Raw genomic sequence first — 14,882 nt, forward strand, 5'->3', positions numbered from 1 at the left:
TCCGGATGAAGACTTGACGTTGAATTTAGTGAAGGGAAAGCTTATTGACGAGTGGAAAAACAAAAAAATCGAGCTGATTTTGAATTAACGGAAACAGCACTTCAAATCAGCAAAGAGAAATCAGCAGGTTAGTGACAGAGAAAAAGCCAATGTTGTTTCAATTATATCAGAGGAAGATAGCGGAGAAATTGGGCATTTACAACCAGAAAAATATCTCTACCAGAGAAACTGTGGCGCTACTTGTCACATCTCGAATGAAAGAAGTTTTTTTGAGATTTTGGATGAAACTTTCGATGAAGAAGTAAGCGTAGCGAATGGAATGAAATCAAAATCAAAAGGATGTGGATCAGGTAGGCTGATCGTGCTGGATGGAAGCGGAAATGAACGAATTGTGACGTTAAAGGATGTGCTATTCGTGCCGAGTATGAAATCAAATCTAATATCAGTGAAACGTCTAGTACAAGAAGGATACACCATTACATTTAACCAGGCTGGTGCACAAATCCAACGTGGTGGAATAATTGGTGCAGTAGCTAAGATATTTGGTAATTTGTTCGTATTATGCCTAGGAAGAGAAGAAAATTCAGTAGCTATGGTTAATTCAACTGATTGTATACACGTTTGGCATCGTCGTTTGGGACATGTTGGATGTCACAGTATTTCAAAAATGACGGAACTATCAAGAGGAATTATATTCAAGAATTGTACTTGTTCGGATATTTGTGAAATTTGCCTGAAAGGAAAAATGCAGCGTATTCCGTTCCCGAAGCAATCTGAACGTAAAACCAATGCAGTGATGGATCTAGTTCATACAGATATATGTGGACCTATGCGCAATGCCACTTTGGGAGGAAAAAGGTATTTATTAACATTTATAGATGACTATAGCAGATATACAGTCATCTATATGTTACATAAAAAATCCGAGGCAATAAAAAAATTTGAACAATATGTTGAACTGGTCAAGACTCAATTTGACAAGAAACCCAAAATATTACGATCTGATCGCGGTGGTGAATTTACTGGAAAGATTTTCAAGGATTTTCTTGCAAATCAGGGAATAATTCAGCAACTAACAGCCCCTTATTCCCCGCAGCAAAATGGAGTAGCGGAAAGAAAGAATCGCACGTTAGTTGAAATGGCAAAATGTATGCTTATTGATGCAGGTTTGAACGAATGTTATTGAAACAATTAATACAGCAAACTATTTACAGAATCGCCTACCAAGTAAAGCTATAGAGGATACCCCGTACTATAGGTGGTTTGGACGAAAACCTGATCTTGGACACGTGCGAGCATTCGGAACAGAGGTATATTGTCATGTACCAAGTATGCATCGTGGTAAATTGCATGATAAGGCGGTAAAGTTAATAGACACTACACTAGGCGGTTGAATAAACAACAACAACTGGTAAGATTACTATAAGTCGTGATGTTAAATTTATAGAATCGCACAATTACCAAATACCTCAACCCAATTTAGAAAAATAAAAAAAATGTAATGAAGTAGTTGTGTCACTACTCGATAATTCTGAAGAAACTAAATTTCAACCTAATGAAGATGATGATGCTCAACGGGATGTAATACTAACTGATAGCGAGACAGATTATGATACTATATCCGAATCGGAAGAAAATTATTCAGATGAAACGTCGAATGAAGAACAATTGCGTCGATCTACAAGAGTTACACGTGGACTACCTCCAGCACGATACGCATGTACAGTGAAACCAGAAGAAAAAGAACCACGAAATTTAAAAGAAGCTCTTGAAAGTGATGACAAAGAAGAATGGAGAAAAGCAATGCTAGAAGAACTAAATGCATTGAAAACTAACGACACTTGGGATTTAGTTGAATCACCAAACAGAAGACGTCCAATTGGTTGCAAGTGGGTATATAAGATAAAACGAGATGAGAAAGGAAACATTTGTCGATACAAAGCACGATTGGTGGCAAAAGGTTTTAGTCAGCGTTATGGAGTAGATTATGATTGCCGGAAAAAGACGAATGCTTGTAAAGCAATACGACGTAAAAACAGCTTTTCTACATGGCAACCTTAAGGAGGAGATTTATATGGAACAGCCACCTGGCTTTATAATTAAAGGTGAAGAAAATAAGGTATGCCATTTGAAGAAAAATATTTATGGATTAAGGCAAGCAGCTAGAATTTGGAACGATCGTTTGAATACAGTTTTACAGCAGGAAGGATTCAGTGCTTGCGATGCAGATCCATGTTTATATCAAAAGTTGACGGATGACATACACTGTTATGTGTTAGTTTATGTTGATGATCTGCTAATTGCTTGTAAAGATGAAACAATTATCAATCAAGTAGCTCAAACACATTCAAGATCGTTTGAAATAAGAAGTTTGGGTGACATTCATTATTATCTTGGAATTGAAGTTGAGCGAAATGAATCTGGTGATTTTTATATAAATCAGAAAAAATATATTAACGAAGTAGTTGCATCAAGTGGATTAGAACATGCAAAACTTTCGAATATTCCATTGGATACGGGATACGGAAAACACGAACTAGGAGAATTTCTAGAAGATAACGAATTATATCGTAAGTTAGTAGGACAATTGCTGTACATTTCAACCAATACTAGGCCAGATATATCAGCCCCTGTATCGATCCTGAGCCAAAAAATTTCGAAACCCACGAAAAATGATTGGATAGAACTGAAAAGGATAGTGTTGGGAGCCTGTGTTTACCACGAAATATGTGCCTCTCATAGGTGACAGTTGCTGGTCACCTTGATGACGTGTGCACCGGGATGCTGGAGAGCGAACGGGAGAAAGCTCTCTCCTGTACCGACCGTCGACGAGACAGTATCGCTTCCTTACCGTTTTAATATATCGTGTTGTTTATTTATATTATACTAATATTTTAATGTGTTACTTTTAGAAATATACGTTAACCAAAGAACACAAAAGTGGCGACGAGGAGAAAAAAAAGCCTGACAACGTAGACACACAAAAGCACGTTAGAAGATACACGATGCTGAACTCAGATGACCCCAACAGTGACCAACAGCCATCGCGGAGCAGCCATGAAAGCCACCGGCAAAGCAGCGTCCCTGATCCGAGTACCGCTTGGATACATGAAATGTTCAAGCAGCAGCAGAGCATCCTACACCAACAGCAGGAAGCATTTATGAAGCAGCAGGAAAGTTTTTTAACCCGGATGATGTCGTCGATGAACGTGCGTGAGCCGAACGGGCCGGAGTTTTTAGTCGAATCATTGGCGAAACAAGTGACGGAGTTTCGGTACGATCCTGAGGAAAATGTTACCTTTGCTGCGTGGTATAGGCGGTTCGAGGGGCTTTTTGAGAAGGATGCTGCTAAATTGCCAGATGATACCAAGGTGCGATTGTTGTTGCGGAAACTTGGAGTGGCAGAACATGAGCGATACAACAGTTATATATTGCCGCAGAAAGCAAGTGATTTTTGTTTCGAGGAAACAGTAGTGAAACTGCGCGCGCTGTTTGGATCAAAAGAATCGTGCGTCAGCAAGCGATATAAGTGCTATCAAATGCAAAAAACGAGCTCTGAGGATTACGTTACGTTTTCGTGCCGGATAAATAAGGCTACCGAAGAAGCGGAACTAGCCGGGCTCAGCATAGAGACACAGAAGTGTTTGATTTTCGTGTGTGGCCTGAAAGATGAGCAGGATGCCGATGTGCGCATGAAATTGCTGAGCCGTATGGAAGAAAAGAAGGATATTACTCTGGCACAACTAGCGGAGCTGTGTGAAAAACTAACGAACCTCAAAAGAGATACAACCTTGCTTGCGGGTGAAAGTAAAGTCCAAATGATTGGCCAAGAAAAGTGTCGAAGCACTAAGGGAAAGTGGCAAGGTAGTCGGAAGCTACACCAACGTCCGGAAAAGCAGAGTAGAGTGCAATGTTTTTTATGCGGCGAAGGCCACTGGGCTAGAAAATGCACATTTAAGCATCATAAATGCAGCAAGTGTTTTAAGTTTGGACATAAGGAAGGATTTTGCAATGCAGCGTCTCGGTGGACGAACAGAATGCGGCAAAATCGCAATGTAAGAAGCGTGACGGTTAATACGGTCAGGAGTGGACGTGGATGCGTCAGAGTTGTCATCAATGGCACACCGTTGGAAATGATGCTTGATACAGGCGCTGATATAACGATTATTTCGCGTAGACTGTGGCATCATGTTGGAAAACCTGTATTGAAACCTTCAAAGGTTAAAGCGAGAACTGCATCTGGTGATTTGTTGCACAGCTTAGGCGAATTTGCTGGTTCCATGATCGTAGCGGAACAATGCATGAGTTGCGTGATTCGAGTAACTACGGCGGATTTGGCACTTTTTGGGAAAGATGCCATGGATATATTCAACCTTTGGGATGTGCCGCTGACGTCAGTTTGTAATCGCGTTGGTTTGGATGAACCGTGCAGTGAAATATTACAGAAGGAGTTCCCAAAACTTTTTTCCGGCAAGCTAGGTTGCTGCACTAAGGCGAAAATTCAGTTGGAGCTGAAAGAAGGTGCAACGCCTGTTTTTCGTCCGAAGCGGCCTGTAGCCTGTGCGATGTTTCAAGCGGTGGACAAGGAGCTTGAACGGCTGGAAAACGATGGAATAATTTCCAAAGTGGATTACTCAGAATGGGCGACGCCAATTGTTGTTGTGCGTAAGTCAAACGGAACTATACGAGTGTGCGGAGACTACTCGACGGGCTTGAACGACATGCTGCAACCTCACCAATACCCGCTTCCTCTTCCTCAAGACATATTTGCAAGTCTGGCCACCTGTACGATTTTTAGCCAGATAGACCTTTCGGATGCTTTCCTTCAAGTAGAGGTCGAGGAAGTTTGCCGGAAACTGCTAACTGTTAATACACATAGAGGTTTGTACGCGTACAACAGATTACCCCCAGGGGTGAAAACAGCACCGGGTGCTTTTCAGCAGCTGATGGAGGTTATGCTGGCAGGTCTGGGTGGCGTTGCTGTTTATTTGGACGACATTGTGGTTGGTGGACCAAATGAAGAAGCCCATATGAAAAATCTTCGAGCTGTGCTTAAAAGAATTGAGGAATATGGCTTCACCATACGATTGGATAAATGTTCGTTCCAAAAGAAGCAGATAAAGTACTTGGGCCATTTGTTAGATTCGAAGGGACTTCGACCAGACCCTGCTAGGATTGAAGCTATCCTCAATTTGCAAGTTCCTACTGATGTAACAGGAGTGAGATCGTTCCTTGGAGCAGTGAACTATTACGGCAAGTTTGTAAGAAACCTCAGTATGGTACGTCATCCGCTGGATAGTCTTCTTAAGGAAGGAGCGAGTTTTACGTGGACAAAACAATGTCAAGATGCTTTTGATCAGTTCAAGGCAATTCTTTCATCAGACCTGCTCCTGACTCACTACGATCCGCGTCAAGAGATAATAGTTGCGGCGGATGCCTCTTCCTTCGCATTAGGAGCGACTATTAGTCATAGGTTCAAAGACGGGTCGATCAAGGTTGTGCAGCATGCATCACGGACGTTGACCAAAACAGAACAAAAGTATAGTCAACCAGATCGAGAGGGTTTAGCTATTATATTCGCTGTGACCAAATTTCACAGGCTGGTTTATGGAAGGCATTTTCGACTACAAACGGATCATAAGCCGCTGCTGCGAATATTTGGATCCAAAACTGGTATTCCAGTGTATACTGCCAACCGGTTACAGCGTTATGCATTAACGCTGCTTCTGTATGATTTTCAATTGGAGTACGTGCCTACAGACAAGTTTGGTAATGCCGATGTGTTGTCGAGACTAATAGCTAAACATGAAAAACCTGAAGATGACTACGTGATAGCAAGCATTGAAATAGAAGAAGTCTTACGATCTGTTGTGAACAGTGTGAGTAAAGCCCTACCGTTGAAGTTCAGTGATGTTGAACGCGAAACGAAAAATGATGCTCAATTGCGGAAGGTGTATGAATTCACTAGAAATGGATGGCCACATGCAGCAGTGAGAGACAGGACTTTGAGCAATTTCCACAGTAGGCGTGAGTCCTTATCTACATTTGGTGATGGTCTCCTTTTTGGAGAAAGGTTGATAATACCATCGTCGCAGCGATACAAATGTTTGCAGCAGCTACACCTAGGCCATCCAGGGATAGAACGGATGAAGGCCCTGGCTCGAAGCTATGTGTACTGGCCTGGCCTTGATTCGGAGATTGAGAGCCTTGTTAAATCGTGTCGACAGTGTGCAATGGCAGCCAAATCACCTGTATCCAGTTTACCAATCTGTTGGATGAAAGCGAATGCGCCGTGGCAGCGAGTGCATGTGGACTATGCTGGTCCTATCGAGGGTGATTATTTTCTGCTAGCGATCGACTCTTTTTCAAAGTGGCCGGAAATCATCCCTACTAAGACAATATCATCAACAGCCACCATTCGCATTCTTCGCAATATATTTGCACGTTTCGGTATGCCAACTGTCCTCGTGAGCGATAATGGAACTCAATTTACAAGCGCAGACTTTGCAGAGTTCTGTAACACAAATGGTGTTGAGCATATCCGTACGGCACCCTTTCATCCGCAGTCGAACGGACAGGCGGAAAGGTTCGTCGACACCTTCAAAAGGGCGCTTAAGAAGATAAGAGAAGGGGGAAGTAGCGTATCAGAAGCATTAGATACCTTTCTATTGACATACAGGAGTACGCCGAGCAAACTGTTGGAGCAGAAATCACCTGCTGAATTGATGTTCAGCCGAAAGATAAGAACTTGCTTGGAACTGCTACGTCCACCACAAAGATTAGATCCTGTATCAGAAGGTAATCCGAGAAAATTTAAGATGAACGACCTGGTGTATGCAAAGCAATATCGTCGGAATAGCTGGAGATGGGTTCCAGGTATGATCAGCGGACGCATCGGTAGAGTGATGTATGAAGTAACTATTGAGCAAAACAGGAAGATACGTTCACACGTTAACCAGTTGCAGAAACGAGTTGATAAAAATAACACCAGTAAGGTCGCAGCCCAGCTGGATAACACTTCAAATACGTCGTTGCCTTTGAATGTGTTGTTAGATGCATGGAACATGGTTGAGGAAGTCCACTATCCAGACGCTTATCAAACTACTAGTCAACATGTGGCAGAAACTGCAAAAGATTGTATGTCTTCTTCATCGTCATCGTGCCCAACGTCATCATCATCATCATCATCATCATCGTCCCCATCTTCATCGTCATCGTCATCACCATCGTCATCGTGCCCAGCTTCACCGTCATCGTCATCGTCATCGTCTCCAGCCCCATCGTCATCGTCTCCAGCCCCATCGTCATCGTCCCCAACTTCATCGTCATCATCATCGCAGCGGTCTGCAAAAGCGTTCTTGTCACCGACCTCGCCAGGGTTTGAAACGGCTGACAGTGGCACGCCTTCGCCTGTACAACCTCTACGTCGATCTTCGCGGGTTCGAAGATCACCTCAGTGGATGGCAGCGTACAAGCGAATCTAAAGAAGGGGGGATGTTGGGAGCCTGTGTTTACCACGAAATATGTGCCTCTCATAGGTGACAGTTGCTGGTCACCTTGATGACGTGTGCACCGGGATGCTGGAGAGCGAACGGGAGAAAGCTCTCTCCTGTACCGACCGTCGACGAGACAGTATCGCTTCCTTACCGTTTTAATATATCGTGTTGTTTATTTATATTATACTAATATTTTAATGTGTTAATTTTAGAAATATACGTTAACCAAAGGGTAAAAACCCAATTCCGCGCTGTAAATAAACCAGTGACAGTTCGAACATGCGACCTGGGCACTGTGGGCCGCTCCACACTCTTTTTGTCAGTTTAAATTGGTGTTGTTTTCATTTATTTCATTTCATTTCATTTATTTAATACAATATCCGCCATCAAGGCTAAATATAATAGACTTAAAACTAATTTAATACTAACAAATAAACAAAATAATTCATGAAAAACCTAGTAACCTAGTCTTGACCTAGAAAAAAAGAAAAGAAAAAAAAACAAGAGTAGAGCGTAGAGACTATCATAAACTTAACAAAAAAAAAGAGAGTAATAGAAAACTAAGGAGAATAATTAAAGGGAATTAGAAGAAAAAATGCGGTTACGGAAAGAGTTAAGAGAGGAGTCGAAATCAAAGAGATAGTAAAAGTGGTTAAACAACCTGAAACAGGACAGAAGAGGGTCATTGAAAGTATAAAGAGTATGACGTGTTTCAATTGACGGAGGATCACGTGGACGAAGAGAACGAGAGGGAACATACAGCGAGATGGACGAGAGTAAATCAGGAGCATCAGTAGCAGAAAGTAATAAGCCACCAATAAAACAAGCCTGAAACACTTGGCGGCGGAAGCTTAAAGAGTGAAGATTGAATAACTGCAATCGCGTTTCATAGGGATGTAGTGAGGCAGCACCGAACAAACGACGAAAGGCAATCCTGGTAAAGAGGCGCTGAATGCTTTCAATTCTCGAACAGCCATCAATAGTGGGAGGATTCCAGATGATACTAGCATATTCAAGAATAGGCCTTACCAAAGCACAATAAAGGATTCTTAGGATGCTTTGATCTCTAAAAATAGAGGTAAAACGTAAGATAAACCCAAGGGTACGATTTGCTTTTAGCAGCACCTCATCAAGCTGCAGTTTAAAGTTAAGACGACAGTCAAGTATAATACCAAGGTCACGGATGGACATAACACGAGAGAGGGAAGCGCTAGAGAGAGTATAGTTAAAAAAAATAGGAGAAAGAGAGTGAGAGAAAGAAATAACAGAACATTTTTCGGGACACAGGCGAAGTAAATTGGATGAACACCAATGAGCAAATGCATTGAGGTAATGCTGAAGTCTCAGACAATCAGAAGAAGAAAACACAGGTAAAAAGATTTTGATATCATCCGCATAAAGGAGATGACCATCAGGAGGTAAAACATTACAAACATCATTGATGAACAAAGAAAACAGAAGTGGACTTAGCACACAACCCTGAGGGACACCTGACGTACAAAAAAACTCCTCAGATAAGTACGACCCGGTTTTAACCCTGCATGATCGATTACTTAAATATGAGGACAGCCAGCTAATAATGCCATCACCAAAACCAAGTTAAGACAATTTAGCTAATAATAAAGAGTGAGGTAAACTATCAAAAGCAGCATGAAAGTCGGTGTATATTGCATCAAGATGGGTACCGGCCCCAAAAGATCTAAAAATATTGGAAATAAAAGACATGAGATTAGTTGAAGTAGACCTACCAGGCATAAACCCATGCTGTTTAGGGCTAATAGCTGAACTACAACTATGAAGTATGGTTGGAAGGATACATAGCTCAAAAGTTTTGGCTGTGGCGCAAGTTTGGGTTATCCCACGATAATTAGAAACAATGCTACGGCATCCCTTTTTGTGTACCGGAAAAAGCCAACAGGATTTCCAAAGAGCAGGAAAAAACCCCAAGAGAAAGTGAAAGGTTGCAAATTTTAGCAAGGTGTGGAGCAAGCACGTCCTTACAGTTTATTAAAACAGAGGCAGGAATGCCATCTGGACCAGGAGTAAAAGAACGTTTCAACCCAAATAACACCTGTACAACTGTTTCAGAGCTAACCGAAATATCGGAGAGATTAATTAAGTTCTCTGGCGTGTAGAGTAGCCCACCCTCAATAAGGTTAGGGTCACTAACTGGTGGCTCAAACATTTGGGAAAAATGTGCAGAGAATAGCTCACAGATCTCAACAGGCGTAGAGGCAGTTCGAGAATCAAGTACCATTTCATTAGGTAACGTATTGCACCCTCTTCGAATCCTAACAAATTGCCAGAAGGATGCTGGATCAGAACGGAAACGCGATTGCAGTCTACTCGAATAGGCCTCAAAACGAGCCCTGTTGTATAGTCGATGCGCAGAGGCAGCGTACTTAAATAAACGAAAGTTGAAAGCAGATCGGTTCAGACGATACCTCCTAAGATATTTCATTCTATCCTTTTTCAGGTTGCGAAGAGTACGATTGGACCAGGGAGGATTAGGAGGGGAACGAAAAATAGGTGTACATGAAAGGAGTGCAGAGGTTAACAAAGCATTAAACGATTGGACAGCCTCGTCGACCGATGTACATTGATAAAAAAAAGACCAGTCGGAACGAGATAGAATTGAATTAAGTTTACGATAGTCTGTGAGCCGAAAATTATAACGAACTCTCAATGAATTAGGAGCAGAAGGTAATACATTCATAACCCTACTAGCCCTAAATAAAGAAGACGGTAACGCAATTTCTAGAGCAGGATGATGGGCATCCTGGGGCAGGAGCAGTGACGAAGCAGGATACACAGAACAACAAGCAGCTGCAGCAGAGTTGGAGAGCACCAGGTCCAGATAATGATTTAAATGGTTATGCACCCCGTTCAGCTGATAGAGTTCATGCAGGTTTAACATATCCAAAAAGCAGGAACTGGATGTATTCGAAGAAATATGTGGCACATAATGTCTTATAGCTGAAGATGAATCTGGCCTTACTGCGGTAGAAAGCGACCACTCTAACGCAGGTTGATTGAAGTCACCCAGAAAGATAAGATGATCATTCGGTTTCATTTGCATGTATGCATCACTGATGAAAGCAGAAAGGGATTCCTAATAGTTGCGGTCGCTGCTCAGATACGGTGGCACATAAACAATTCCCACATAAAGACGAAACTTAGAAAAAGAAACACGTATACATAAAGCTTCAAGCGTGGGTTGATTAATGTTAAGTGCCACAGAAGGATATCGAACGGAACATGCAAGTAGCACACCACCCCCACGCGAACTTTCGTTGTTTAACCTGCTTCGATCACAGCGGTATATGTTGTAGGCATCACTATCAAGGACCATGTTGGATGGAATCGATTCATTTAACCAGGTTTCAGTAAGGGCAAGCATTTCAAACCCTGATTCATTCGCAGAAAGGCGCAATTCATTGTATTTGGTGCGAAGGCCTCGAACATTTTGGTAATATATCACGAATGGGTCTATTAATTGTGACCTATCCGTTTGGCAGACGGGCTGATCTGTGGTGAGCGGTTCTTGTTGCTGAGATTGGATTGTGATTGAAGCCCCACCCCCGGTGATAACTGAGGCGGTGTGGGAGGAAACTCCAGTTTAATAGCCTCTAGGATCTCGGTCATCTGGGATGGTGATAGAATCCCGCGCTGTGGGGGTGGCGATCGATGTTCCAAAAAATGATCCGGATGAGCGGTAGTTTTTGGCACAGCTGAAGAGCAATTTTCACTATTTGTACGATGCAAAATAAGCTCAGAAGGGTCAAATAGAGCCCTTTCATGTACACGTTGCTTTGGTAGGCCACGAGCAACAAACTCCCGAACAGTAAGTGAAACTGGCCAAATAGTAGACTGCAGCGCAAGCTCCTTAAGAGATTTAGGAACACTCACTTTGAACGATATGAAGGACATCGAGTCCAGGTTCACATCCTTTTTCGTGAGACGGTAAACATTAATATCGTCCGTTGGTAGCACAGCTTTAAGCCACACACGCATATCATCAGCGGAGACATGCGATTTGATTATCGTGAAGTATAACCATACTTTCTCGGCTATGCCCGTGTTGGTGGTGTTTTGGTTCAAAACAGGATCAGAAGATGCTTGTGTATTTGTTCGATAGTTTCCAGCACTAACATCACTAGTCGGCTTAGTACGATGATTGTAGTGGTTACAGTTGTCAGAATCTTCCACAGTGTTGGTATCGTTTGCAGCTTGGATATCATCAGTGAGCTCCGTTGAGTTAGTAAATGTACGGCGAGCGGAAGCTGTTTTAGTCGTTCTGGATGTATTTGTGGCATTGAGCGACGATACATTAGTGGATATGTGCGTTCGCGATGCGTTGCTGACAGACGGCTTAGCTAATATGGGTGCTAGCCCTACTAGCAATGAGAATGAAAAAGTGTGCGACTTTCAGGCGAGGGGCATGTAGAAGCATGGGGAGACGGTTGGAAATTCGCGGAATTACGCGGAGGCGCGTGCGTGTTTTGGTTTCTACACAGTTTTTGCACTCACACAATTACACATGTGTGAATGTGTGCGTTCACTTTCAGCCTGCGCGCTCAGTTTGGTTTTCTCGCAGCGGCATGCGGGTATCGGTGTCTCGCTCGCACTAGTGCAGCGAGTGTTCCTCTGTGCGCTCCCCTTCTTGCCACCACACGAAATCGTCAGTTCAGCTCAAGCGTTCGCCGTGAAAGGCTGCGCGCGTGTTAGCCTAAGTCCCGGGCGATCGAAGTTTCGCTAAGTGTTGAAGTGTTGTGCACATTGAAATGAAGCTGCGCTTTTCTTTCACCATTTATCTTAAATGTGTGATATGCGCTGCTTTATTTCAATGTTTATTTTTGCTGTATCGAACATCAACAACGGGATCCACGCAGTTTGACGGCTCTTTGAAATACGACGATTTTTTTATATTAAGAATTTGTGTGATTTTGTGGCAAGATTGTGTGAAGCTATGTGTGAAAATGCCCCTTTATTTGCAATAAAAGTGATAAAATATAAACCAAGTTTGATGTGTTCAAGTTTTTGTTTTGATTCGGGTGTACCAAGTCCGAATGAAGGAAAGCGCACAGCGCGCTACGAAAGAAACGAGCGGGAGGGGGTGTCAGTCCAGCGCAGCGCAATTCGTTGGAATCAAGTGGGAGGGGGTACCAGTTCAGCGCTGCGCAAGCCGAAAGAAACGGGAAGGAAGGGGTATGAAGAAAATACGATGAAACAGCGCGAGCGAGCGTTCTTTACAGCGAGAGCGCCTCGTGTATTTTAAAGGCAAGCAAGAGAGCGCATTCTCTCCGTGGTAGCGCTCCATTCGCCATTTTTAATTTCGAGCCCAAAACAACGGACTTTGGATCCGATCTTGGGCCGGGCCCCCACCGCGTGTTTCTACCTACCCCTCGCCTGAAAATTTCGTTCTCTTTGTCTGTCGGGAGTGCTCGCTTATCAACGAGAGCGAGGATCTCAGGAAGCAAATCGCTCTTGATAGCCGATCTAAGAGAAGAGAGAGATGAGTCAATTGTGGTGAGCATATCTGCTTTCACCAATTCGACTAGGGCTGCTATCTCACTTGTGAGAAGTGAATTTGTGCCAATGCGAAACTCGTGACATGTTTTGCACAACCACAATAACTGATTATTACGCCCAAGCTCACGAGTAGAATCACGGGACAACCCCGTGCAATGGGTGTGATGCTTGGAACCACAAACACCGGCACAGGACACCGAATTAGCACTATCGGTGGGTGCATTGCAGGTTGAGCACTGCATAACGATGACTCAGCACAATCTGATGAGTGACAGGAGCAGAAACGAAGCCAAACACTTTCTCGGCGGTTATTTATGGCGGTTTTTTTACATTTCGTTGCGGTTATCATCAGGTTCCCGTGGTTCGATATTCGGTCGAGTTTTCTTTTCGTCAACCTTATCGTGACGATCGTGGTGCTCGGTGGACTGTTGGCAACGATCGAAAAGCATCTACCCACTACCATCCGGCAGACGTTCCGGTATGACAAGCATGCACTGAAGGGATCATCGGACCGATTGGTGTCCCTGCTGGAGATCCTGAAGGCGTGGTTCATACATTTCTACGTCTTTGCTGCCCTCTGGTCGGTGGCCGGATTTGCCGTTATGATGTAGCCAGCGCGGGACTACGTAATCGCCTTCCTCGATACGTTGGCAACCAACAAGCGTATGGTGCGCACCACGCCTACCGAGACGATGATGGCCATGACGCTGATCACGCTGCAGTGTTTTCGCCGGTTCTACGCAGTGTTGCGAACGGTGATAGTCGTCGACATAAAATTTTACAAAATGATACTTTTTGAAGCATCGCATTCTAGATCCACGCATTCATTCGACAATCACGGAAAAAAATATCATTTGACACGATGATATTTTTTCTGCTACAATCATTTGACTTTTTGATTTTGCCGTACAACAAGTGAACTAGATCTTCATCGAAAATGGGTCCTTTTTTCTTGTTTTCGCGTGAATTTCTATACTCCTGTAAGAGAATACCATTTTCCTGGTTCACTGAGTGAAAATATCAAGTGGTCTAATGGCTTAGTATCGGTAAACGCACGATTAAGCAGTTCTGGATTCTCATAGAAAAATGTCAAATGACATTCATTCTACATTTTTTGCAATCATGTCATCGCAAAAGCATTGATTGTTAATGCACAAATGATTGTCGCTTTTGGAAAGTCGTGTCATGGTAACCATGAATATCATGATCAAAAAATGATTTTGACACCCGCTTACTGCGAATATCATAAAAAAATGTCGACAATTAACAACACTGGTTCTACGAGACCTGGTTCATGCAGGTGTTCTCGAGCAAGCTGAAAATCACCCACCAGTGCACATTGGGCACACGCCTGTATAAAAATCGAAAAACCAACTTCATCGCAGTTTAACACCATAATCATTTTCTTAAAATAGATACAGGCGGTCCCCGAGATACACGGTACCTCTTATACGCGGATTCGGAGATACGCGGTTTTCCAAATTTGACAGTTCTTTGAGCAAATTGTACTGATTTGACACAGCTATTGTGAAATACAGGCGGTCCCCGAGATACACGGTACCTCTTATACGCGGATTCGGAGATACGCGGTTTTCTAAATTTGACAGTTCGTTGAACAAATTGTACTGATTTGACACATCAATTGTAAATTGCCAAATAATTTCCGTTTTGATCGAATGTTAAAAACTATTTCAAAACGTTTAAAACTGTTATATTCCGTCAGAATCATATCAAATAATTTATAAAGCGACTAAAACCGCCCCCTACTTGCAAAATTACACGAAAATTATTGATATTTTGGCTAAAAATCATGAGATTCGACTTACGCGGAAATTCGAGATACGCGGTATTTTG

At 42.9% G+C, this 14,882-nt stretch overlaps 1 protein-coding gene and 1 pseudogene across 1 annotated transcript; both read left to right on the top strand.

Annotated features, from left to right (window-relative positions):
* Positions 1–2,710: 2,710 nt before the first annotated feature.
* LOC133392127 (uncharacterized protein K02A2.6-like) lies at positions 2,711–12,517 on the top strand. Its single transcript, XM_061650878.1, has 2 exons — positions 2,711–6,907; positions 11,889–12,517. The coding sequence occupies exons 1-2, from the start codon at positions 3,006–3,008 to the stop codon at positions 11,941–11,943; spliced, it is 3,957 nt and encodes a 1,318-aa protein (XP_061506862.1). The 5' UTR covers positions 2,711–3,005; the 3' UTR covers positions 11,944–12,517.
* A 757-nt stretch (positions 12,518–13,274) lies between these two features.
* LOC133392197 (polyprenol reductase-like) lies at positions 13,275–14,309 on the top strand (annotated as a pseudogene).
* Positions 14,310–14,882: the final 573 nt, after the last annotated feature.

The sequence above is a fragment of the Anopheles gambiae genome, chromosome 2, assembly GCF_943734735.2.
Source record: "Anopheles gambiae chromosome 2, idAnoGambNW_F1_1, whole genome shotgun sequence".
NCBI classification, from domain to species: Eukaryota; Metazoa; Arthropoda; class Insecta; order Diptera; family Culicidae; genus Anopheles; species Anopheles gambiae.